This window comes from Ambystoma mexicanum, chromosome 9 (genome assembly GCF_040938575.1).
Source record: "Ambystoma mexicanum isolate Mex_15411 chromosome 9, UKY_AmexF1_1, whole genome shotgun sequence".
NCBI classification, from domain to species: Eukaryota; Metazoa; Chordata; class Amphibia; order Caudata; family Ambystomatidae; genus Ambystoma; species Ambystoma mexicanum.
In genome coordinates, this window is record NC_090931.1 from 1,458,805,949 (window position 1) to 1,458,829,804 (window position 23,856).

Consider the following 23,856-nt stretch of genomic DNA (forward strand, 5'->3'; position numbering starts at 1 on the left):
AGAGATTCTCAGAGGATGAACTAAACATGCTGGCCGACACACTGGCCGAGAATGCAGACGTGGTCTTTGCCTCAGACCTCAAGAGAGCTACACAGCTGAAAAACAAAGAGGTATGGGAGCTAGTGGCCCAGAAGGTCAGGGCGGTTGGCACCAGCCCCCACACTGTAAAGGACGTAAAAAAACGCTGGAATGACCTGCGCCTCTGTGTGCGCAATATTTTATCAGCTAATCGGAGCCAGGGACTGGCTACTGGCAGCGGGTCCAATTGACCCATTAAACTCACCCGATGGGCAGAAACCTGTGCCAGCACCATTGGAATGGAGTGGGAGATATGGAACGTGGAGCGTCGTCATCGGCAGATGGAGGTGAGTGTCCAAACAAAACACTGTAACGCAAAGTATGATGATGGTCTACCAATTTGACTGTGACATGAGGCAATGCATGGGCCATCACACACCTCATTACGACCCTGGCGGTAAGTGAAAAACGATGGCGGTAAAGGATTACTGGCATCGCTTACCGCTAGGTCCTATTACGACCCGAGATAGCATTATCAGCGGCACCGTAATCAACGGTGCCGCTAACAGCGCCAAGGGCGCGGGCAAGCGACCTCCCATGCTGTAAATACCGGCATGGCGCAAAGTGGGGATAATCACGAGCCAAGCGGACATGCTCTTAACGCCCTTGTGAAGGCCGTAAAGTACCTCACTGACATGGTGCTAATACCGCCATCGCGGATCAACCGTAAACGGCCATGTGCAGTGTACCTAAGTGACACAGGTGCACACAATCAGCACAGGTGGAGGCAATACGGACTGCCAAGTACAAAAGGAGCACACCCCACCCCTTCCCACACCCAGTCACACTCCACAATGATTCCAATACGACCAGCAATGTTGGGGATGGAGGACCTGATTGCAATGGAAGTGCTACAACAACAACAACTACTACTACTACAACAGGCAGCACAGAGGAGATGCAAGAGGAGAAGGAGGGCAAGGCAGAGCCAGCAAGCCCCACCAGCACAGCCAGTGCCACCACGCAGGCAGCCCCCAATCCCACGCATCAGAGCCAGTCCATTCAACCTCACCGCTGAGCAGATCCACACCCTGTAGGGTTTGGACCGGGACAACATCACCACCATCGTGGACATGATACACGACGACATCGTCAGCATGATTGAAACACCCTCCGCCATCCCCCCCCTACTGAAGCTAGTGTCCGTGCTCCACTTCCTGGCCACAGGCACCTACCAGCACACAGTGGGGCACTTGCATGGCATTTCGCAACCATTATTCTCACATACGCTGAACCAAGTGCTTGATGCCCTCCTCAAGCACACAGACAACAACATTTCCTTACCACGGTCTGCCCAGGAGATCGCAAACACCAAAGTGGGTTTCCATGCACTGGCCGGCATACCTGGTTGCATTGGTGCCATCGACTGCACCCATGTGGAATTAGTGGTCCCACATGCCATGGAGGTAGTGTACCGCAACCGTAAACTATACCACTCAATCAACGTGCAAATGGTATGTGACTCAAACAGGATCATCACACATTGTTGTGCCCGATTCCCCGGATCAACCCATGATTCAATGGTCCTGCGGAACTCCACAATACCACGCTACATGGAGCGACATGCAGGGCCGAGATCCTGGCTACTCGGTGATTCTCATGTCATGGCCATGAAAATGTGAAGTAGGTAGGTGATTGACGTACCAATGCATACTTTACCTGTCTGACATGGGAGGGGGGGAGCGATGCATACTTTACCTGTCTGACATGGGGGGGGAGATGCATACTTTACCTGTCTGACATGGGGGGGAGAGATGCATACTTTACCTGTCTGACATGGGGGGGAATATGCATACTTTACCTGTCTGACATGGGGGGCGGGGGGAGAGATGCATACTTTACCTGGCTGCGAGTACCAGAGGTAATGGAGCAAGCTCATACCCTAAAGCAGGCCAGACTTGAGCTGACACCTGACCACATAATGCTAGATGTGATCACCCCTACCATGTGAATGAAGCTGTGTTCCAACCATTCCACAACCATCTGCATGTGCACTGTACCAAATCAGACCACATCCACCCCAACGCAATGTAGCTACATGCAATGACTTCAGGCAATACACAGCACCAAACACCATCAACTGAAAGGCCAGTCCCCCATACCTGCGCACAAAGGAGTCACATGGCAGTCATGAACGCCAATACACCACTACACTGACATAGAGGCCCAACTGAATTGCATAACAACATTTTTAGTGCTCAGTGAGATCATCATGAGGCTGACAGCAATGGTGCCATGATGAAAGCATTAATATCACTGGATATCTGCCAGATCACCAAAACAACCGCTATGGACTAACACAGTGGATGGCACTCACAAGGTACTGGACCTCCCTGCGTACACTAGTTGATGGCATGCAAAACTGTCCATAAGGGGAATACACATATAGCGGTCACATCGTGTGACTCCATTCGTGCATGGAAATGGGGTTCAAGGTAAAAGATGAATGCATGCCATGGTGTCACGTAATGATTTGCAATCTGATGTCCTGACTGACACATACATTGTTGCCCACATACAGGTGATGCAGGCTATCCCTTGAGGAGGTGGCTCCTTACCCCAGTCCGGAACCCACAGAACCGGCACGAGGAGGACTTCAATCGTGCACATACACGAACCCGTGTGGTGATTGAGCAGACATTTGGACTCATGAAGGCACGTTTTCAATGCATCAGCAGGTCTGGTGGGGCACTCCTGTACCACCATGAGAAGGTGGCAAAGATCGTCATGGCATGTGTAATGCTACACAATATGTGCATCAGACGGAATGTGCCCCTGCCCCGTGACGCTGAACTGCAACCACCTGACGAAGAGGATGATGAGGGTGGGGCAGCACATCATGGAGGAAGTGATGCACAGGAGGGACGTGACATGCGTCAGACTCTCATTAACCAATGCTTCTAGCACACATGGACGGGGGGTGTCACATGGAGCTGGCACTTGGGGCACTGTGTGTGTCTGGGACATGCATACTGTGGACTGTTCACCAATAAAGCACACGTACGCAATGAGCAATATCCACACATGTCATTTGTGCATAACCAAAAAGTGTATTGAAATAATGATTTGAATGAACACACCCAGTCCCCCCCCCTCAACTCCCCAACACACCCACTCCCTCTCCCCCTCAACTCCCCAACACACCCACTCCCCTCTCCCTCTAAACATGTTGTGGATGTCAGTGCTCAAGTGCATCATGTGTGATCGTTCCACAGGGCGGCCTCTATTGGCACCCCCATCTCCCGGCACCCGGTGCAAACCTGTCAGTACGCCGCAGGTTCCTGCCCGATCTGCGGACGGAGTTGGTTCTTGTAGAACTGGCAGCCGAGGAGGTACTGGCCTGCTCACAAGGACGCATGTCCCTCATAGTTTGCACAAGCTCCGAAAGTACCTGCCGCAGAGCGGCCAGTTCTGCACAAATATCCTTGGAGCTGGACTCTATGGCAGCCTTCACAGTTTCTGCACATTGTTGCATTTCCGCCCTTGCACTTCCACATTCTGCCACATGCTGTGTCAAGAGGGTGGACAGTTGTTGTTGGCGCATGATGATTTCTTCCATCGACCCCTGTTTTTTTTGGACTATGGATAATGCTAGTGGCGTGTCCATTGTGCTGCTCTCCTCCTGCACATCTGCCACTGGGCATGGAGTGGCCGGCCAAGAGTCATCAGGGGATTGCCCCTGTATGCCATCATCATGCTGGCTGCATGGGGACAGGTAGGGGGAATGAAGGGGAGCAGTGGGGGGACCCACAACATCATCATCCCCTACATCATTGTCTGAGCTTGCTGCGGTGGCAGCAGTCTCGCAAATCGTGCTGCTTCCTGCAGACCCAGTGCCTTCAGTGGACACCACTTGGTGGATGTTTGTCACAGGTGGTACCGTGGTGCTTAACTTGATGCACATCTGTGCCCTGGCCTGTGTTGTGCCGGTAGATTTCGGCTGCTGTGGTGGTTTGCTTTTTGCAGCAGAGGTGGAGGGTTGGTGTGTTGGGACTTCGGGCCTGGCCTTCTTGGCAAGTGTGGTGGCAGTGTCATCGTCGGCACTGTCCGAATGAGAGCCTGTGGTGGACCAAAGGAGGGAAAGGGTTAGTGATGGGTCTGCGGACATTGAGCAGGCATTGTGATGGCTGCATTCATTTTGATTACTAGATGGTGCACATTGGAGGTAGTGACATACAGGTTGTCTCCCTCTTAGGTGGTAGAAGCATGGAGGCATGTGGGTGCCTACAGAAAGGGTGTGCATACTGCATGTGTACAAGGTGGAGATCAACACTGCCTGTAGGCAGTCTTCTGCTAATGTGTCGTGTTAACCCAGTTAGGTATCATTGCACTTCCCAAAAATCTGGACTTCAATGAGTTTGGCATGGCTGGATTTAAGGCACCTACCTGGGTCACCTGATGTCGGGGCTCCTCTCTCCATTTCTCCGACCCCCTCTATGCTCTCTGTGCCTATGGTTATGGCACATATCTCCTCCCCCCACGGCTGCATTTTGATCGGTGACTCAGCTCCTCCACCAGTTGCCATGCCCAGGTTTCTATTTGCAGACAGTATACTCCTTACGCGGAGCCGTAGATTGTCCCACCTTTTTCTGCACTGTCTTGCATTGCGGGGTGTTGTGCCAACTGCACTGACCCTCTGTGCTACCATGTCCCATATGGCTTTCTTTCGTGTTATCGCCGGTCTGGTCATCTCTGTCGAGAAAACTACGTCGGCATGTTCTTGTAGTGTTTCTGCCAACATATTCAACTCCTCCTTGGAAAAGCACTCCTGCCGCAGCCGATCTCCGTTTTTTTTCAGAACTTTAGGCATTCTGATGATTGATAGGTGTAGGAGAAGGTTTGTGGAGGTTGGGGGGGTCAGGTGTCCACTGGTTGAAGAGGATGGAAATGGATTGTGTTTTAAAGGATGGCAGCCGTGCTCTTTCCCGTTCCTGTGCGGTGACGCAACATCCAGATCCGCTTATTTGCGATCACTGCTAATTGCGGTTCCCGCTATTTATGGTCACCGCTATTAGCGGTGGCCGTTAATATGGAAGGCTAGGGTGGCGGAGGTGCTATTTGCACGGCATACGATGCCGGTAAGTGGCATTTTTATGCCTTTAGCGGCATGGCAGTGTTTCCATTACCGGCATGGCGCAATGCTTGTGCCCGAGAAGTCGTAATGTGCCGCTTTTAGCGGTATCTGGCCAGCACGGACACAGTCATTACGCCATGCCGGTAATGTCCGTTACTTACTGCCAGGGTCGTAATGAGGGCACACATCCCTGCCTAGATGCTGTCCCCAGCACTGTCACATTCACATGCATGCAGCATGACAATGCCATACCTGTGTGCTCCTGGAGGGGAGTCTTTCCTTGGAGACCTGAATTGAACAAATGATTTCACTACAGCTCCCATAATCCTTAGAGACTGCATTAGCAATTTAATTGGATTCACTTGAAAAGAAAGGCAACACAGCCTCCCTGAAGAGTGTTAGGACGCAAAAGCGCTAGGAAGGGGAGAACAGCAGTACAAATGCAGCAGAAGGGATCCAACCCTGTGATCAGTTTTGCAACAATTGGGATCTAACCCAGTGAATTGGACACTTTAGGATAAAACCCAGTTATTCTTTTTCTTTCTTCAGGTAGTATATTGGCCAGGATTTGGAGTGCGCGCCTCACCTCCCTTTTTGTTTTGACATGGGCACGATTGTAGCCCTCTTCGAAATAAGGTATGTGTAAGTCAATTCCTAAAATGACACCTGTACTTATCACACATGCCTGCAGATATGTGTTGTTCACATGCACATGTCCCTAGATGTATGCACGCATTTTAACTTGCCACAATGTGTGCTGTCCCATGGTCTACAGGTGCGGGTTGCGTCGTCCAGATGATGCAGCGTGTCCACTCCCTTGCTGGTTTTCATGCACTGTGGATGCATACCGCTGTGTTTGCTATCATTAATGTGATGTGTAGTGATTAGTATGATATTTTTACTAGCAGCATTGGCACAAGTCTCATCATGATTTCTCATTCAGCGCTTATTCCCACAGTGACATGCAGCGCTACTGTGGTGGTGGCCCAGTGACAAGCAGTTTATTCCCTTGGTGGGATTGATTTGTGAGCACTCATGGATGCATGTCCTGTGTTGTGTTTTTCTGTGGTCATTTACATTGTGTATACTCACAGCATGTTGCTGGATTGTGTTACAGAGGGTGAGGTCTGATGATGTGCAGTGGACGTGTTGTGGGATGTGGGCTGGTTGCAAGTCAGGCATATTGTCATTGGTGTGCAGCTTCCATCATTACTATGGGGTTTGGGTGTCATATTCAGTTTGGGATGCTTTGGGGCACAGTGTTTTGCAGTATGGACATTGTGCAGTCACCACCCCAATAACACCAGGGTGGTGTGTGCATCTCTCCCCCCATTACACTGGCACGTCGTCCTGCATGTCGCTCCATGTAGCGTGGTAGCGTGGAGTTCTGCAGGACCATTGAGTCATGAGTTGATCCGGGATATCGGGCACAACAATGTGTGATGATCTTGCTGGAGTCACATACCATCTGTGCATTGATGTAGTGGTATAGCTTATGATTGCGGTACACCACCTCCATGGCATGCAAGACCACCAATTCCACATGGGTGCAGTCAAGAGCACCGATACAGTTTGGCATGTCTGCCAGTGCATGGAAGCCAACTTTCGTGTCAAAGATCTCCTGGGCAGACCGTGGTAGGGATATGTAGTCGCTTGAGTGCTTCAGGAGGGCATCCAGCACTTGGTTCAGCACGCATGAAAAAAAAGGTTGTGATATGCCATGCATCTGCCCCACTGTGTGCTGGTAGGTGCCTGTGGCCAGGAAGTGGAGCACAGACACCACATTCAGTAGAGGGGGGATGGCGGTGCGTAGTTCAATCAGGCTGACAATGTCGTCGTATATCATGTCCACAATGGTGGTGATGGTGTCCCGGTCCAGGCGGTACAGGGTGTGGATCTGCTCAGGGGTTAGGTTGAATGGACTGGTTCTGATGCAAGGGATTGGAGGCTACCTGCGTGGTACCACTGGCTGTACTGGAGGGACTTGCTGGGCCTGTCTCACCCTCATTCTCCTCCTGTGTCTCCTCTGTGGTGACTGTTGTTGTTGTTGCTGGTGTAGCAATGCAAGCATGTCCTCAAGCCCCAATATCGCAACTGCAAGTGGGATCATTTTGGTGTGGAAAGGGGTGTGGTGTGTGGATGTGCTCCTTTTTATGCTGGGCCAGACTCCATTGCCTCCACCTGTGCTGATTGTGTGCACCTGTGGCAGTTGGGAACACTGCACATTGCTGTTAACGGGTGATTCGCGATGCCGGTGATGCCACCATCCCTTATTACTGCCTTCGTAATGCCGGTAGTTGCATGTCCGCATGACTTGTGATGTCTTCCGGTTAGCGCCATCCTGGTATTGCTGGCCCGGAGGGCCGCATGCCCGCTCGCATGCCCGTATGGGGTGCACGGTCTCAGCGGTGGCGCTGTTACCGGGTTGTCGACTCGTAATAGGCCGGAGCGGTATGCAGTGCTGGTATTCCCTTACCGGCATCGTTTTTCCATTACCGCGAATCTCGTAATGAGGCCCAAAGAATATCACATTTTTGTTGAAAATGTATATCGGGTGGGGAGGGGGATGAGTGGAGTAAAAGCATAGGTAAACAGGGGTTTTGGGGGGACCCCCAAAAGAAAAAAATACAAAATTCAATATTTTTTCGTTATAAAAAGGTTTCGTTATTAAAGCATTCTCTGTAATTTAATTAGTTTTAATAACATGTAACCGCAGAGGATATGCTTGAGGTGGCCCTTTGTTTGTTTTCTTCACTTCAAGACGAAAAGCACGGAATGGAGATAATTGATTCTTTCCTGTGATGGGAATTCAGGTATAGGAAGCAGCATGAAGGAACGGGCAGTTTTCATGTAAGTTTCATGTCATTGTCTGGAGGTGTGAATAGCTGCACTGTATTTATTTACGCAATTGTTGATGCTGTCAAAATTCACAGTCAGCTAAGTGTGAAGGTCATTCACCCCATAAGAAATAGCTGTTTTCTGCTCTGGGACATTTTGACAACGGCATCTTCAAAACCCAGGCACACGGGGTGATTGGCCCTTCCCCAGTTGTATTGATTCCCCTCCCAATCCCACCCTCCAAGTCCTGGCTCACTGGAGACATATCGTGAGAGGGGAGCAGGCACTGCGCCAGAGGGTCCCCCTAACCCCACTGTCTCTACACCCACCCTACCCACAGTCTCTCTATATACACCCACCGTCTCTACCGCATCCTGTTTACCCCCACCGTTTCTACTCCAACCTACTGCCACTCTCTTGATAAAACCCCCAAAATCTCTACCCCCACCCACCATACCCCATTCTCTCAACACCCACCCATCCTACCCCCATTCTCTTGGACCACAACCACCCACCCCCACTCTCTCCACACTACTCTACCGCCACTCTCTCTACCCCCAGCCTACCCCCACTCTCTCTACCTCTAGCCACCCTAACCCAGCTCTCTCTTATGAAAAACCCTGCTATCTCTATCATGCCCTGGTGTCTCTATCCCCAACCACTTTATCCACGCTTTGTCTACACCCACCCATCCTACCCCATTCTCTCTAGCCCCAGTTGATCACCCTACACCTGCTCTCTCGACCCAACCTCAGCCACCCTACCCCCACCGACACCCACTCTCTGTACCTCCACCAACCCACACTACTCCTGCTCTGTCTACCCCCACCAACACTATCCCTGATGTCTCAAACCCCACCGCCAACCCTACCCGTGCTCTAAATCCACCCACCCTCCCACAATACCCCGCTCTCTCTACCCCACCCATGTGATCCCCTCTCTCTTTACCTCCACCCACCCACCCTACCGTGGCTCTGTCTTCCCTCACCCTAATCCAGCTCTCCCTACCCGATCCACCCTGCCCCACCCACCTACCCTACCTCCACTCTCTCTACCCACACCCCCTCTAACTGACGCCAGCCACCCTCTTCCCACTCTCTCTAACCCAACTCACCCTACCCCCCACTATCTCTACCCCACCAACCCACCCTATCCCCATCCATTCTCTCTACCACACAATATCTACCATACCCCCACTCTCACTACCCCACCCACCTACCCTACCCACACTCTCTCTACACCTACCAACCTACCCAAATCCCAGTCTCTCTACCCCCACCCTCTCGAGCCCAACCACCTTACCCCACCAACCTTCCCTACCCCCACTCTCTCTGCTCCCACTCACCCTACCCCCACTCTCTGTACCACCTACACCCACCCTATCCCTACTTTCTGGACCCCCACTTACCCTAACCCCACTCTATCTACCCCCACCCTACGTCCACTCTTTCTGTCCTGGCCCTACACCCACACTTTATACCCCACACTGCTGCTCTCTCTACAGGCACCTACCTACCCTACTCCCCACTCTCTCTAACCCCCCACACACATGCTATGCCTGCTCTGTGTACCAACACCCACCCTAACACCACTCTCTCTAGCCCCACTCACCCTACACCTGCTCTCTGTGTCCACCCATCAACCCTACCCCTTCTCTCTTTATGCCCACTCACCTACCAAAGCAGTGTAAAGAAACACCACCCCTACCCCGTTCTCTTCACCCACCCACTCACCCTACCCCCACTCTCTCTACCATACCCATGCTCTTTCTATGCCCACCCACCGCTCTCTCTAAAAACTCTCTCTAACCCCACACCCACCCTACTCCTGTTCTCTCCAACTTCACCCACCCTACTCCCACTCTCTCTACCCACACCCACCCTACCGCACCTCAGTCTAGTCCACCCACCCTACCCCCACTCTCTCAACCAACCTCCTCTCTCAACCCACATCCTCTCTACTCCTCCCACCCACCCTATCACCAGTCTCTAATCATACTAACACTGCACCCACTCTCTCTACCCCATCAACCCACTCTATCCCCAATCTCTCTAAACCCACTGTCCTACCCCACCCCCACTCTATCTAGCCACACCCACCTTTCTTACCCCATTATCTCTACCCCCACCCACTGACCCTATCCCCAATCTCGCTACCCCGTCAGCCTACCTCCACTCTCTCCCCCTACCCCTCTACCCCACCCTCATTGCCCCCACACTCCCACTCTCTCTACCCCCACCCTACCGCCATTCTCTCTACCCCCACTCTCTTCACCCCACTCTCTCTACCTCCACCCACTCACCCTACCCGGCTCTCCCTATCAAGACCCACCCACCTTTCTGGTGTTAGCTCTATGCCCACCCACCCACCCTACCCCCCACTCGCTCTACAGGCACCCACCCACCCTATCCCAGCTCTCTCTAGCCCCACACAACCACCCAGCCCCTGATCTCTGTACACGCGCCCACCCTTCCCCTTCTATCACAACACCTGATCTCTCTATGGTCACACACCCTACCCCTGCTCTCTCTACCCCACGCGCCCTACCACCACTCTCTCTACCAACCCCTGATCTCTCTACAGGCACTCACCCACTCTACCCCCACTCTCTCTAACCCCACACACACACAATACCCCTGCTCTCTGTACCCCGACCCACTCACCATACACCCACTTTCTCCAGCCCCAACTCACTCTACACCAGCTCTCTCTATGTCCACCCACCCTACTGCTGCTCGCTCTATGAACCACAGCTTTCTCTACCCCCACTCACCCTACCCCTGCTCTCTCTACAGGCATTCCCCCACCCTACCCCCACTCTCTCTAGCCCTGCTCTCTCTATTGACACCCAACCACCCTACTGCTGTTCTCTTTATGCCCACCCACCCAAGCTACCACCACTCTCTCTACCCTCGCTCTCTCTTCCCCCACCCACCTTACCACCACTCTCTCTACAAACACCCACCCTACCCCCACTCTCTTACACACACCCACCCTACTCCGACTCTCTCTACACGCAAGCCACTCTCTATTCCCACACACCCACCTTGCCTCTTCTCTCTGTACACCCACCCTACCCCCACTCTCACTAGCCCCTAATCAATGCCTTTGAAGTTATTTACACACCCCCTAGTGGCTACCCGGCCAAAAATTCTTTGGCAATAACCTTTTACTGTTGTTCTGTATTTTTCTTTGGTTCTCCTTCGTCTCAGTCCCATTTGGTCTTACAGGTGCAATAGTAGATACTTCACAATAACGCAGTAGTAGTTTCAGGTTGGAATAGAGAAGGAGACAATAGGGCCATGGCATCTGGGAAAAGGGTTTGGGGAGGTCCTTCATGGGAGGGGAATCCTTATCCCCATGATGGCAGTCTCTCCCTATGGGGTCTTCCCACTTTTTACCACTCCTAGGGGGACTATTGGGTAGCGGCCTCACCTCCCTAGCCTCTTAGGGAAGGGCTCCCCTTTGGGGAGAAGCAACGAGAACCTGTGAATCAGAGGCATTGCTAGGGGGGGGTTGAGGGGGCGATAGCCCCAGGTCTTTTGGTTGTAGCCCCGGATAGAAGCTCAGGGGTTACAACCAAAAAGGCTAGCTAGCCCCCAATCTCGACAGTCCCAAAATTAGCGTAACTCTGGATGTTTTCCAGACCTAGCAACACCCCTGCTGTGAATCATCACAGAAATCAGAGAATCTTCTACTTGTTGTACTGAAAACTTATAAAACTTGTGGATAAAAGGGAGGGTAACACAGTCTTGGATTGCTTGGGGATGATGTGTTGACCGTTTCTATGTTCACCCTGCAGTGCTGCTTTTTTTTCTCTCCTAGAAATCTGTTTGGAGTGACATTTTTGATGTTTCCTTCTTTGGTTAAAGTACAGCCGCTTGCCATGTTCCTAGCTGAGTTGTCATTTCTAAGAATGCATCACTCCTTGGATTCTGTAATGGACGGCCTTACTTGTCGATGGCTGTTCCTCTTCAAAGTCTGCCGAATCATCACCTCCAGATCAGAAGGCTCCTGGGAGGGTCTCTGATGACAGTGGTTTTGATCTTTGAATCCTGCACCAGTGTCAATGAGGCTTCCACAGCAGGTCGAGAATGCCCATCAGAGGTGGTGGCGTGGTAGGCAAGGGTTCAGGCAACAAAAGAATATCATTTTATAAGGGGTTCCGGCATGGCAGAGCCAAGATGGATGAGGTCTGAGCTGCCGAGTCAGTTGAGGCAGAACATCCCTGATAATGTCATAAATAAAATACCTAATTTGAGGTGTTGTTAGAAAGTATAAAATCACCCAGCAAGGAGTCCTCTCATGCAGGAGATCTTGTCCGAGTGAATGGGATCAGTCCATTCAGCAAGTAGAGTTTGCGAGTGATGTGAGCCAGCTGATCTGGTTGCAGCCTAACATATTTGCTCCAGCATGGAATATGGACTCAAGGGTAACGCATTTCCATTACAGCAGAGGAGACCAACTACCTTTGGAAATGCGTGCACAGTAAACTCTGTGCCCCTTCCTTGAAGATATCTCTCTGCACAACACCTGCCCCAAGATTCCTGCACTGACTCTCCCTGGGTCAAGGATTGAACGGCTTCAGTTGCGGGTTCTGCTTTGACCAGATTATAAGCGCTTGCAGCCCAAGACAGCACAATGTTCCAAATGACTGCTGGTTAGGTCCAGGAAAATGCATGAAGGAGGGACTGAGAGGGGGGCATGGAAATGCATGCACCCGGCACATGTTCTTAAACTAATATTATTACAAAAGATGGTTCAGCCCTGTCCCCCAACCAGTGGCAACATCCCAATACTGGAGTTTAAAGGGGATCCAAAAAGAGATGGACACGTTATTGAATCCATTATACCTACTCCAAAACAGGGATTATCACTAGCTCATTGTTAAGAGCTATACACCAACAATTGTGGTAATGGCAAGAAAATACAGAACTTTGAAAAACTCTGCCAATGTAGTTTCCTTAACAGATCACATGTCAATATAAATGAGCAATAAAAAACCAACGTATTCTTTCACGAATTTAAATGGAGCATACTGTATGAGATACCACTGCTTTACTTAAACGAAACCCCCTATCTTAGGATACTTAAAATAAATGTGCTTCATGGCACCCTCCCTACACCTGCATACTTAAACATGCATTGCAAAATCCGTCCTATGCTTGCACACTTACAGAGGTACTCCATTTCGTCTCCCCACCCACCACAATTGTACGTGTTGAGTCATGCAAACCGTGGCAGGATTGGACATGTATTCCGTCATGCACCACCATGGCACACTTACACATGTACTCTAGGGTGCCCACCCGGCGTCCAAGCTGTCTGAGCACTAGAGGATTGAATGGTTGAGCGCTGCCGAAGTCAATTATTTTGATGGTGTTCATGTACGACACAATTATGTTCTCTGGCTTGATGTCTAGATGGATGATGCGGTGCTCATGAAGGAACTCCAGACCTTGCAGGATCTGAAGGATGTAGTTCACCACATCATCCTCAGAGTACCGGAACCTGCAGGAGGAAAGGAGTGACAGTGCATAAGCCAAATGATGAGCCCCAAGCAATAGCACGGACAAGCTGTCTGTGCAAACACTGAAATAGAGCAAGTGGCATTCTGCTATTGACGGAAAATAAAGACAGGCCAGTTGAACAGAAGGCAAAGAAAGGGGCCACCAATGCACTTATACATTGACATTGCCGGTCACGATATAGAGAGAGGTTCACACAAAGTTGGACCCACCTACAAGAAACAGGTGCATGATCTCTTGCATAACCTTGTTCTAATTACTACTGTTGTACCTATACTTAGATCACTGGATTACTGTAGCCAGAACTCAGCTAGGGCATAGGGACCCACTGATCATTACTTTCAAGCTCCCCACCCCCTCCAAATGAATCTCTAGGACAATCCTGTTGAGTCAAGTCCCTGCAGTGGTGTGAAAACTATAGCAGAAAAAACGTCTGCTAGTAGGCCCATGGATCTTTGTGCCAACCCATGATTTGGTAAAAGAACCATTACTACGATAATGAAGTAGGCCCCCAAATCCAAAGTCATCATGTTAATGTTAAAGGATATTTGTACCATGCACTATCACCACCAGAGTGGTCCCCTGGCGCTCTGGCGGATCTGAAAAGGAAAATGGGTGAAGTTAGTGGGAACGAGCGGGATAAGTGCAAGGGAGCAGTGATGTGCTGTTGGCAGCTTCAGTTCGGTTAACACCGTTCGCTGAGCTTGGGGGTGCTTTCCGGTCAGTAGCCGTTGTATGTTGTTGTGCAAAGCTATGTGTGGTTTGTTTTGTTGTTGCTGTGTAGTGAAGTTTGTGCGGTTTGTTGTGCTTTTAGAGTTGTGGTTGTGTTTGGTTAGAGATTGAGAGGTGTATGTAGAGGGGTGAGATTGTTAGTGGGTTGGTTATTGGCCTCGCTATCTAGAAGTGATATGTGCTAAATTTCCACGTTCTAACATTTTCTAACATTCACAATTCCATCTAAGTGCAGCTCTTGCTATCCTTCACAGTCTTATCTAGATGCGACACAGGCTAATGTTCACAATTCCATCTAAGTGTGGCACATGCTAATTTCGCAGTTCTAAGTGTGGGGCTTGCTAAATTCACCATTCTATCTATCATGCTTAACCCTGCATAGATGCAGGATCTACAAATCTATCAGTTACTTTATTAAGGTTTGTTTTCTGTCTAAAGCTTCCAACCAACTCATATTGGGGTTGAGCGTTAGAAATGCAATTCCAGCTAGTTTCTGCTCTGATCTTTTGAAGGAGGTTCCTAGTATGTAGTATCTGTATATTTCTCTTCTAGTTGTATAACAGTGTCCTTTGCCACAGATCTAATTTAGCAAAATCAGTGCAAGTCAGATTTTTCTGTACAATCTTTCCAACAATCTTTCTAGCATAACATTAATATGCTGAAGAAACGAGAGACCTGGGCACTGCACAGGATGCACAAGAGTGTGTCAGGAATGAGACAGTGAAATCCAAGATGGTGGATAGGCCAGAAGAAGGCTTGGTCTGACTCCCTGTAAGCCCAAAGTGAGGATAGGTAAACCAAGGTGTAGACACCATTCAAAGCCCTGACCCGATCACAAGTCACTGGTGTAGACACTCACCAAGAGCCCAACCCATGGGAAATAGGGCGAGCACTATAAAAAACCAGACCCCAGCCAGTGTGAGTTGTTGGAGAGGAAGGTTGTGTCTGGCAGTTGGAGAGTACTGGAAAGAGATAAGAGGTTGTTGAGGAAGAATTGGGGTGTTAAAGGTGCGAAGCGGAGCAGGTAAAGGAGGAGGTGGTAACATCAGGTGGCAGCGATGGCTCAGTGGAGGAGGTGGTCACAGCATGAGTTGCAGGTGGGATAGAGGAGGAGGGGGTAGGTTACAGCAGAAGGGGAAGGCGATACAGAGGAGAAGGTGTCAACATCCAAGGTGAAGGGGGTACACAGAGGAGGTAGGTGGTAATTGTGGGAGGTGAATACAAAACATAGGATGAGATGGTAAAATCAGGTGAAGGTGGCACAGAGGGGGAGGAGAATGTGGTAATATCAAAAGGCAAAGGTGATGCAGAGGAGAAGGGGGTTGTAACATCAAAAGAGGGGAAGGAGGTGCTGAGAGCATGAGGTGAAATTGATGGGACAGAATAGGCAATAATATCAGGCAGTAACGATAGCCAGCAAGAGGAAGGGGCAGTCGCACAGTTAGACAGACAGGAAGGCTCAGGTCAGCACTACACAGGACAAGAAAGTGGGGGACGGAATGAGACCCAAGCAAGTATACTAGAAGACCAAATATCAGGGCAACAGAGAGTGGGAGAACTTGAGTTTTGTGGAAAGAGGGAACAGCAGCCAGTGATATAAGCAGAGTGACAGGATGCAAAGGCGAAGATTCTTGGCACCATCTCAACTCACTGGAGAAAATGTGATTATATTAGCAGTTGGCCGAGGAGATGACCCAACTGACCTAGAAACAAATGTGAAACCGGGAATGGCGACATGTTTCGGGAACCCCTGTGAAACCTATAATGGAATATGGAGTGAATTTCAATGGTTTGGGAACCCCCGGAAACTCACAATGGCACTGGGAAAGTGAGACAGGTACACACCCAGAGTGAGTGACTTAGTGATTTCTTCAGTGTTCTTTTGGCTCATTTCTTTTTGTTTATTTCTTTTTATTTAAGTAAACCCAGTGAACCATATTTGCTAAGTCCTTGTGGATTCTTGAAAGTTTGTTTGTTTGTTTGTTTATTGATTTTGTATGGCGCGCCAAACCCAAAGGTAACTTGGCGCAACAGAGAGCAGAAAAAACATGAGTACTTAAAAGCTTAGTTACAGGGTAAGGCACACTATAAATATAAAACATTACATTTCGGCAAATCAGTTAAAGAATGTACATATATACAGTCAGATTGAGTAGGATCTGTTGGTGTAAATAGAGGCATGGTTAATCGTGGGGGTCGTTAGAGCGTAGCCATGTGAGAGTAGTATGTATTTATCTAGATATGTATACAAGGGTTTCCTAACGCACAATTCTTGCTGAGCAGATGGGGTCCCATCGAGGGCGTGTGTGTCATATATTGTGCACTGAGTGGATAACTGGGCCTCCTTTGAAGAACTGAGTCTTTATTTCCTTTTTCGACCGCATGAAGGAGGGTACTGTCCAAATGTGCATTGGCACATTGTTTCACAGTACTAGAGTGTAGCATGAGAAAGCTTGCATACTTGTTTTCTGCTTCTCACAATTCTTATTTTCTATCCTGGTGATGTTGTGGTTTCTTGTATTACATTGGCCTCTGGAGATGAATATTGTATTGGTCAGACAGTAGAGGGACTTGGTTGTCGGTGTCTTGAAGATGAGGTAGGCCATCTTGAAGATGATGTAGGCTTAGAGTAGTAACCAGTGAATCTATCTGAGTATGGGCAGGATGTGTCAAAGGTATTTGCCCTTTTTGATAACACTGCAGCATGACAGATACATTTCAATAGGCCTAAGGAGCAGGCTAGGACACCTGTGAGGTGGCTGTTGCCACTACCCAAGTGGGAGAAAAGCAGGACTTGTTTGTCAGTTCTGAAGCCTAAGTTTGGAATGAAGGACTTGATTTTGAGACGAAAAGTGATCTCATACCAGGCAGATTGTTTCTGATTTGTGTGCATTGACGAAAAGGTCGCTGTGAAGGGTGAATCCATATATTTCTGCACTGGGTGTGAAATGTGGGGTGACTGTTAAGTTTCATTCCAATCAGCCAGTTCTGCACATAGTGGTATTTTCTATGAGGGACACTTTTAAAAGAAGGATAAGAGCACCATAGGGGGGTAGTGGCACCGTCTTCAGTGCTGGGTGTGGGATTTCTTACATATCGATCTTCAGGGCATTAGGGAAGATGCCTTCACAGAGAGAGGCACTAATAATGTGGAAAAGTGGTGAGAGTGTTTTCCCAATGATGGCTTTCACAGTGGAGGAGAGTGGGAGGTTGTCTTCGTAAGAGCATGCCATCTATCAGAAAGATCAGATACATGCTTCTTGCTGCAGTGTCAATATGACAAGCTGCCCGCTCAAAATCATTATCTGCGAGCTGCCCAGTAGCCTCCACACAAGACAGAAATGTTATTTACCGAAATGTGTAAATAGCCTTTTGTTTCCTGCAGGATGGGCTCAATGAAGCAAAAACAAAAGTTGATGACTGGAAGGTTTTGAATACATCATAACCATGGACACAAATCTGGGCAACCCTCCAGACTATTGTTTTTCAAAATGGACAGTCCAGCGCAAACTACTAGGTCACATCCCTGCAGAAGACCACAAGCTTCACCAAACATGTTTCGCATTGTTGGGCATCATCAGTGAGGAGCAGCTTGAGTCTCGCTCCGAACCCATGTCTGGGCATACCCGTCCCACTAGGGGTTGACTAAAGCAAAAGTTGATGGCTCAATATTAAATGGGAGGAGGAGGTTGAGGGTCCCCTGCTTTAACACACCACTGAATGAGCACAGAGGTGTAAGTTCAGACACTCCTTTTCTTCCAGGGATAAACAGAATTTAGCAGCCAACTTTATTTTGTGAGTTTGAAGGATAAACTGGTTAGTCTCCCAAATGTTTCTTGTCTCTGTGAGGCCTTATAGCTGGTTTTGCATACCAGAAAACTCAGTTGTAGCCGAGAGAACTGCAGCAAAATCTACAGTTTACAAGAAGGGAAGTTCCAGAACCAACAACTCCAGAAACTCTATTACTCCCAAAATTCATTCATAAGAAGCTTTGATGGACTAGTGGAACTCCTCCTTATTTCCAAATTTCTAACTGCCTGATGACGTTTGACTTGAGTCCTCAAAGAGAGAAAGGCCAGAAGCAGGTTCCTTGTGAGACTAAGGCTTTGGCAGAGAGCTGACTATGGTGCCATAGGTAGTGATGGAGGAGTGGGTGGGATGAGGAGTTAGTGGAGGGGGGGACCAGATGACTGGCCTCCAGAATAAAATCTCTCCTTAAAGGTTATAATTGAATCTACCAAACAGTTAAGTCATGAAGGAAATTAAGCAGTTCAGTAAAGACTCCTCCTGGCACCGCTGAGTACTTTTAGCCATTGCCAAAGGAATGGTTTCTGAAGTGTGACAGGCAGCATTGCATAGGGGTAAGGGAACCTCTCCTCCACCCATTAGAAGCGGGGACCTTTCCACAGATCACAGCAGCAATATTTCTTCCACAGAGGGAGAAATATTGATGGTGCTAAGGATCATCAGTCCCTGATCCAAATTGCACATGCTTGAAACGCAAACCAAGGCTTTTGGAGAATCCAATGAGTCCTTTTGGTAACGCCTAAGGTCAGTAGATCTGCCTTTCTGTGGTAAGAGGATACTATAGAATGGAAAGTGACTCTGAGGGAGGTGCAACACCAGCAAATCCCTGCAGAGCTAAGGTGTCTTAGCGGCTTCCGACCCAATCAAGGTGACAAGGGATAACATAAATGCTCTAATGAGTCCTACAATGTTTGCGTGTATACCCCAACACAAAGCAAGCGCAGCACCTTCACCGCTTGGCTTCCTTTATGCCTCCAAAGCCTCACCTCTATTGTGAGTCAACGTATTAGACTGCATAACTCCCTCCGTTGCTTGCACAAGTCTTAGGCTGTTAAGGCAGCTTGGTGCACATCCCAATATCAATAATCTTTCAGCACAGGAAAAAGCTTGGAGGGCCAATACCAACTATCAGAAATGCGGTAAACATGTTGCCAAGCCCAAGGGAACAGAAATCTTGGAGGCCAAAAATAAAGGTAAGTTCATTTTTTCTTGGGGAAGTGTGCTCTCACCTCCATATCTGTGTCTGTAATGAACAAAAGAATTATGAATCCCAAAAATACAGAGTAACAATTAGTGGTCCTGCTCATGGCACTCCAAACATAGAGATTGTTGATTAGTGGCACATAAAGCCTCACTGCACGAAGCACAATTTTTGGAACTGGAATCCTGAATATATGTAAAGGAGGTCTCTAAAACTAAAAAGAAATGGAACTGTGTTGAAGTGCAACTAGAATGTGACACAATAGTTATATCCGTCTGGAAAAAGGAATGACAGATGGTGCGAGGGCAGTCCAGTGTGTGGAGTGTGTCTACACATGTGCCCTCGAACATATTATTTTAGTTACTGCTGCTGCACTTCAAGTTCTGGAGCCGGTCCCTTTCCACGGACAGCTTATCCCATTGATATTGAGGAAAGTGGACTGAACAAAGGAGTACCTTCAACATAGGAGGGATGTATGGTATAAGGTGTGTAGTGAGTGGGCATCAGTGTTTTGTGGGTGTATGATGCTGTGGATGAAAGTGTTTTTTGTTGTTGTGGAGGGTGAGTATTAGTGGACTGTCTATAATCCTATTGCAACAGCAGCACTACACAAGCTCTCTGAGCCTGCAACACTTCCATACCTGTCTATAAGACTGTACAGGATTTCTTTGCCCACACAGTTCTCTGAGATTAGGACCAAGTAACGTGGAGTGATGTAGGCCTCATGTAGTGCCATTATACGCTCGTGGTGCAGGGATTTCAAGATTTCATACTCCTGCAGGATGCTCTGCTTGTTCTCAGCTTCATATGGAATGATCTTAGCCATAAAGTGTTTCCCAGTTGAATTCTCTTTGCACTCACGGACCACACCGAATCTTCCCCTGTGGGTAAACACATGAGTATAAGTCATTGCAAGCATGGTAATATGTACAGAGGAGAGAAGGAGAAAACATGGCAGAAGAGTACAGGGAAATTTGGGGGAGATGGGAGGACTCCTACACCCCTCCATATTCCACCCATTATTACTTCCTACCCATTTGACCAGCACCTTCTGCATTTAAACCATACCTCAAGAAAAAACTTGGAGGCACCTCCTTCTACCACTTAGCCGCAAAAACCTGGAACAGCATCCCAAAGGAAATAAGAAACACTGAAGATCACCGAAAATTCAGGAAATCACAAAAAACCTGGCTCTACAACACCAAAGACTAAACCTGGAAAACTAAACTGGTAAAAAGGACAACTAAACCGAAAAGACACGGACACCCCTGACCGGGGAGAGCAAAGCCCACGGTAGCTGGACGGGTGACATCCGATAGACAGGAACACAGGCGGCACGCACGGAGACTGAGTCAACTAACACAGACAACCCCACCAACACCTTCGCCCACCCTTAATTTAATTACCGCCAGGTACCACATTGGTGTGGAATTACCGAGACACTGGCAATCTCCCCCACTACCTGAGAGGTTGTCATTGGCAAGCCCACTAGAGTCTAAATGGAGGATAAGGGGAACTATTAGAGAGCATATTAGAGGCGGGGGCTAGAGGAGTATGGAACCTGCATGCCAGTCAGACCCAGATCAGGACAGAGCCGCAACAGGGGAGACTACGCAAGCCGAGTGCTCCAATTCAGGATAGAGACGCAAACTAACCAACCCTAATAACAATTTCCCTTTTCTGCATACACCTCTCAAACTGCAAACCAAACACAACCAAACTTACAGCACAACAAACCGCACCAACTTCACTACATGGCAACAACCAAACAAAAACACACATAGCCTTGCACAACAGTACACGACGACTACTGGCCGCAAACACCCCAGGCCCAGCCAACGGACCCACCGGGCTGAGGTCGCCAACAGCACATCACTGCTCTCTTGCACTTTTCCTGCTTCTTCCCACTAACCCATCCTCCCCTCCTCTTTCAGAGCCGCCAGAGCGCCAAGGGACCACTACGGTGGTGATAGTGCGCGGTACAAATGTCCTTTAACATTAACATTTACTTCCCATCTGCCCCACCAATTACCCCTCTTTCACCACCTTCACCCAAAATTCCCTTTATTACACTTACTATCCTTTCACCACTCCACCTCCTCTATCCTAACCTTTGGCCCTTCGTGTGATCACCTTAGGCCCCGACAAACTGTACCAATTTCAGTCCCCCCAAGAGTTCCAAGCATAGAAAGATCTGAAAACAGCTTTGGTGGCTAATGCCCAGTTCAGTGTGTTTTCTATGGGAAAAATATAAAGTATACTTGTTAATATCTATGAGTTCAACTTGTTATAAGTGTACATGCCTAAAAAAGAAATATGGAGCATTTTTAGTGTACAAGATAGATAATAAATCACTAAACATAATTACAGTTTCTATTCATGCATGTACATATTTGTTTGCTTTACAATGTGTATTTATTTTCTTTTTATTATTTTCAACAACAAATACACAACAAAAAAGTAAAAGACAGTTGTCAACCCCCTAGCACTTGCACAATCATTGCCCACTGTCGGTCAATCACAACAGTTACAAAATCTCCTCTTCCGGGTTTTATTTTTTTAATTGTAATTGTTTGTTTATTTATGCAGCGCTTATACACATGTGGAGTGCTTCAAAGGGCTTCAAGGCAGGAAGGGAACAAGGGAATACAGTAATCATTCTTAGACCTTGAAGTTTCCGGACGATTTAACAGAAAACTAGCATAGTAGGCCTGACAGCATTTCTGCTAGTGCATGAAGTGTTACAGTTACTACCAAGCTAGGGAGGGCGGACAAAAAAGGAGGGGGGACAGGACAGACAAACTAACTAGTCCTGGTACATTTAGGTCATGCATGTGTACAGATGGAGGTGTGACGAAAGGGGGAACAAACGAGTCCAGTCTAGTAGGGCCCTGGGTTAAGTGCAGAGAGCGCTGCTCATGGAGCGTACGTAAACTGCAAGTGCAGTAGTTCTGAAACATAGTGCAGCAGCCCGGAGGTAAATGCAAAGACTGGCGGGGGAGTATTAGGGAGAATTCTCCAGAATGGCTTATTTCCCTTACCTACTTAGTCCCTCAGCAGCTTTGCTGGATTTCTGGGGTTTATTTTTTTCACCTGGTAAGAGTGTGAGCCTTTTTTCCCACTCTTACATGTGTTTTAGTGTGTGTGTTTAACATTTTCTTGTGTTCGTAGACTGTGGAGCCCCACATACTCCATAGGCATCATCTTTTTAGTGTGTTACACAGCACCTTCAGTGCAGTGACACAGGGTTGTCTTTTTGACTTCGCAACTCCGACTCCATTTTCTGAGACTGACTACTGTCTCACAGAACATGTAAAGTTGCCATTGACTTTATTAGTCTCTTTTAAAAAGTCACAGACCCAGTACAAACAATCTTAAATAGAGTTCTGGAAAGGGTTAATACTTATCCCTTTTTGTCTGTTTTTCTTGGAGCATTGTTTCGCTCCCTTTTCATTAAGACTTGGCTGTTGGCAGTGATAACTACCCTATTTTTCCTACCGCGGTTATCTTAAATAGCCTTGGTATTGTTTTAGGCTATCTTGGTAGGCTCAAACTTAAACCCGCTAGACCATATACGTTTTTATACGGTTCCGGCTGGGTTTAGTCGCCATTTCTTTTTGTAAAAGTCTTTCTCGTGTTTTACTTTGCGCGTCAAACCAGGTTTGGTTCCTTTGTTCGCCTTCCTTTCGCTGGCTTCTGCACCGAAGCCCTCCTTAGGCACCTGTATGTCTGGGGGGGGGGACAGGATGTGAGGGAGGGGTTTAGGACTCCCTGCACAGGGTCTCCTTGGAGACCAATGTCGCACTCTGATCTGATTGGCTGTGGTGACTGTCCTGGCATGACAGCCACCCTGCTGTGTGATTGACAGCCAGGATGTGTGAATGGGGGAAAACAACATAAAAAGCAGGTCTCTGGGGCTGGAAAGGCTGAGTCGCCACTGGAACAAGAGAACTGAAGAGGAGCTGACAGAAGAGAACCCCTACCACGACTGAACCGCCCGGTGAAGCCCTGCTGCAGGTCCGAATCTTCATACTCCAACGACAGGGAAGATCTGCAAGGAATCTTCTCCCCTTGAGCTGGTGGGAACAACCAGTTTACCAAACTGCTCACCAGGCAACCCTTCTCTGGTCGGATTTGCTGTACAGAGCTACAGTGAACCGTATAGCCAGGAGGAACGGACCCTGCTTGCGTTTTAAGGAGCGCACCTTTTATTTGTTGCTTTGCTCTGCTGCTGGTTTCTTCCCTGGGCAGTGCAGGACCCTCCACTCTTCCTACTTCGTGTTAGTCCGACAGTCGCTTCAGGAACCATGAGCCTGCAGGACCTGCCAGGAACGTCCGCCTCAGCTACAGCCTTCTTCTCCATTTAAGGTACTGTCAAAATCTGGTTGTTCGTTTCGTCCAGCCGTTGTGAAAGTGTGTGAAACCTTTTGCCAATCCGAGGGCTTGTCCTTCTCCATTCTTCAAACTAACTTTTCTGCCGACCAACTTCGTCCTGAACTCTTGGCAAAGACTTAGCCGCGAACTACCCCGAACTGTGTGATCTTGAGCAAAGACTTTGGTCCATTGACTTTGGCCCAGGCCCCTTGAATTTGATTTCC

General features: G+C 48.6%; 1 protein-coding gene across 4 annotated transcripts in view; it reads right to left on the minus strand.

The window, feature by feature from the left end:
• The window catches only part of SPEG (striated muscle enriched protein kinase), a 2,620,794-nt gene that overhangs the window by 121,059 nt on the left and 2,475,879 nt on the right, over positions 1-23,856 (minus strand). For all 4 annotated transcript variants that reach the window (XM_069616880.1, XM_069616879.1, XM_069616881.1 and 1 more), the window contains 2 exons: positions 19,900-20,139; positions 13,278-13,501 (listed from right to left, as the gene is read on the minus strand). In XM_069616880.1, coding sequence (XP_069472981.1) covers positions 13,278-13,501; positions 19,900-20,139 — 464 coding nt within the window. The remainder of the gene's footprint in view (positions 1-13,277; positions 13,502-19,899; positions 20,140-23,856) is intronic.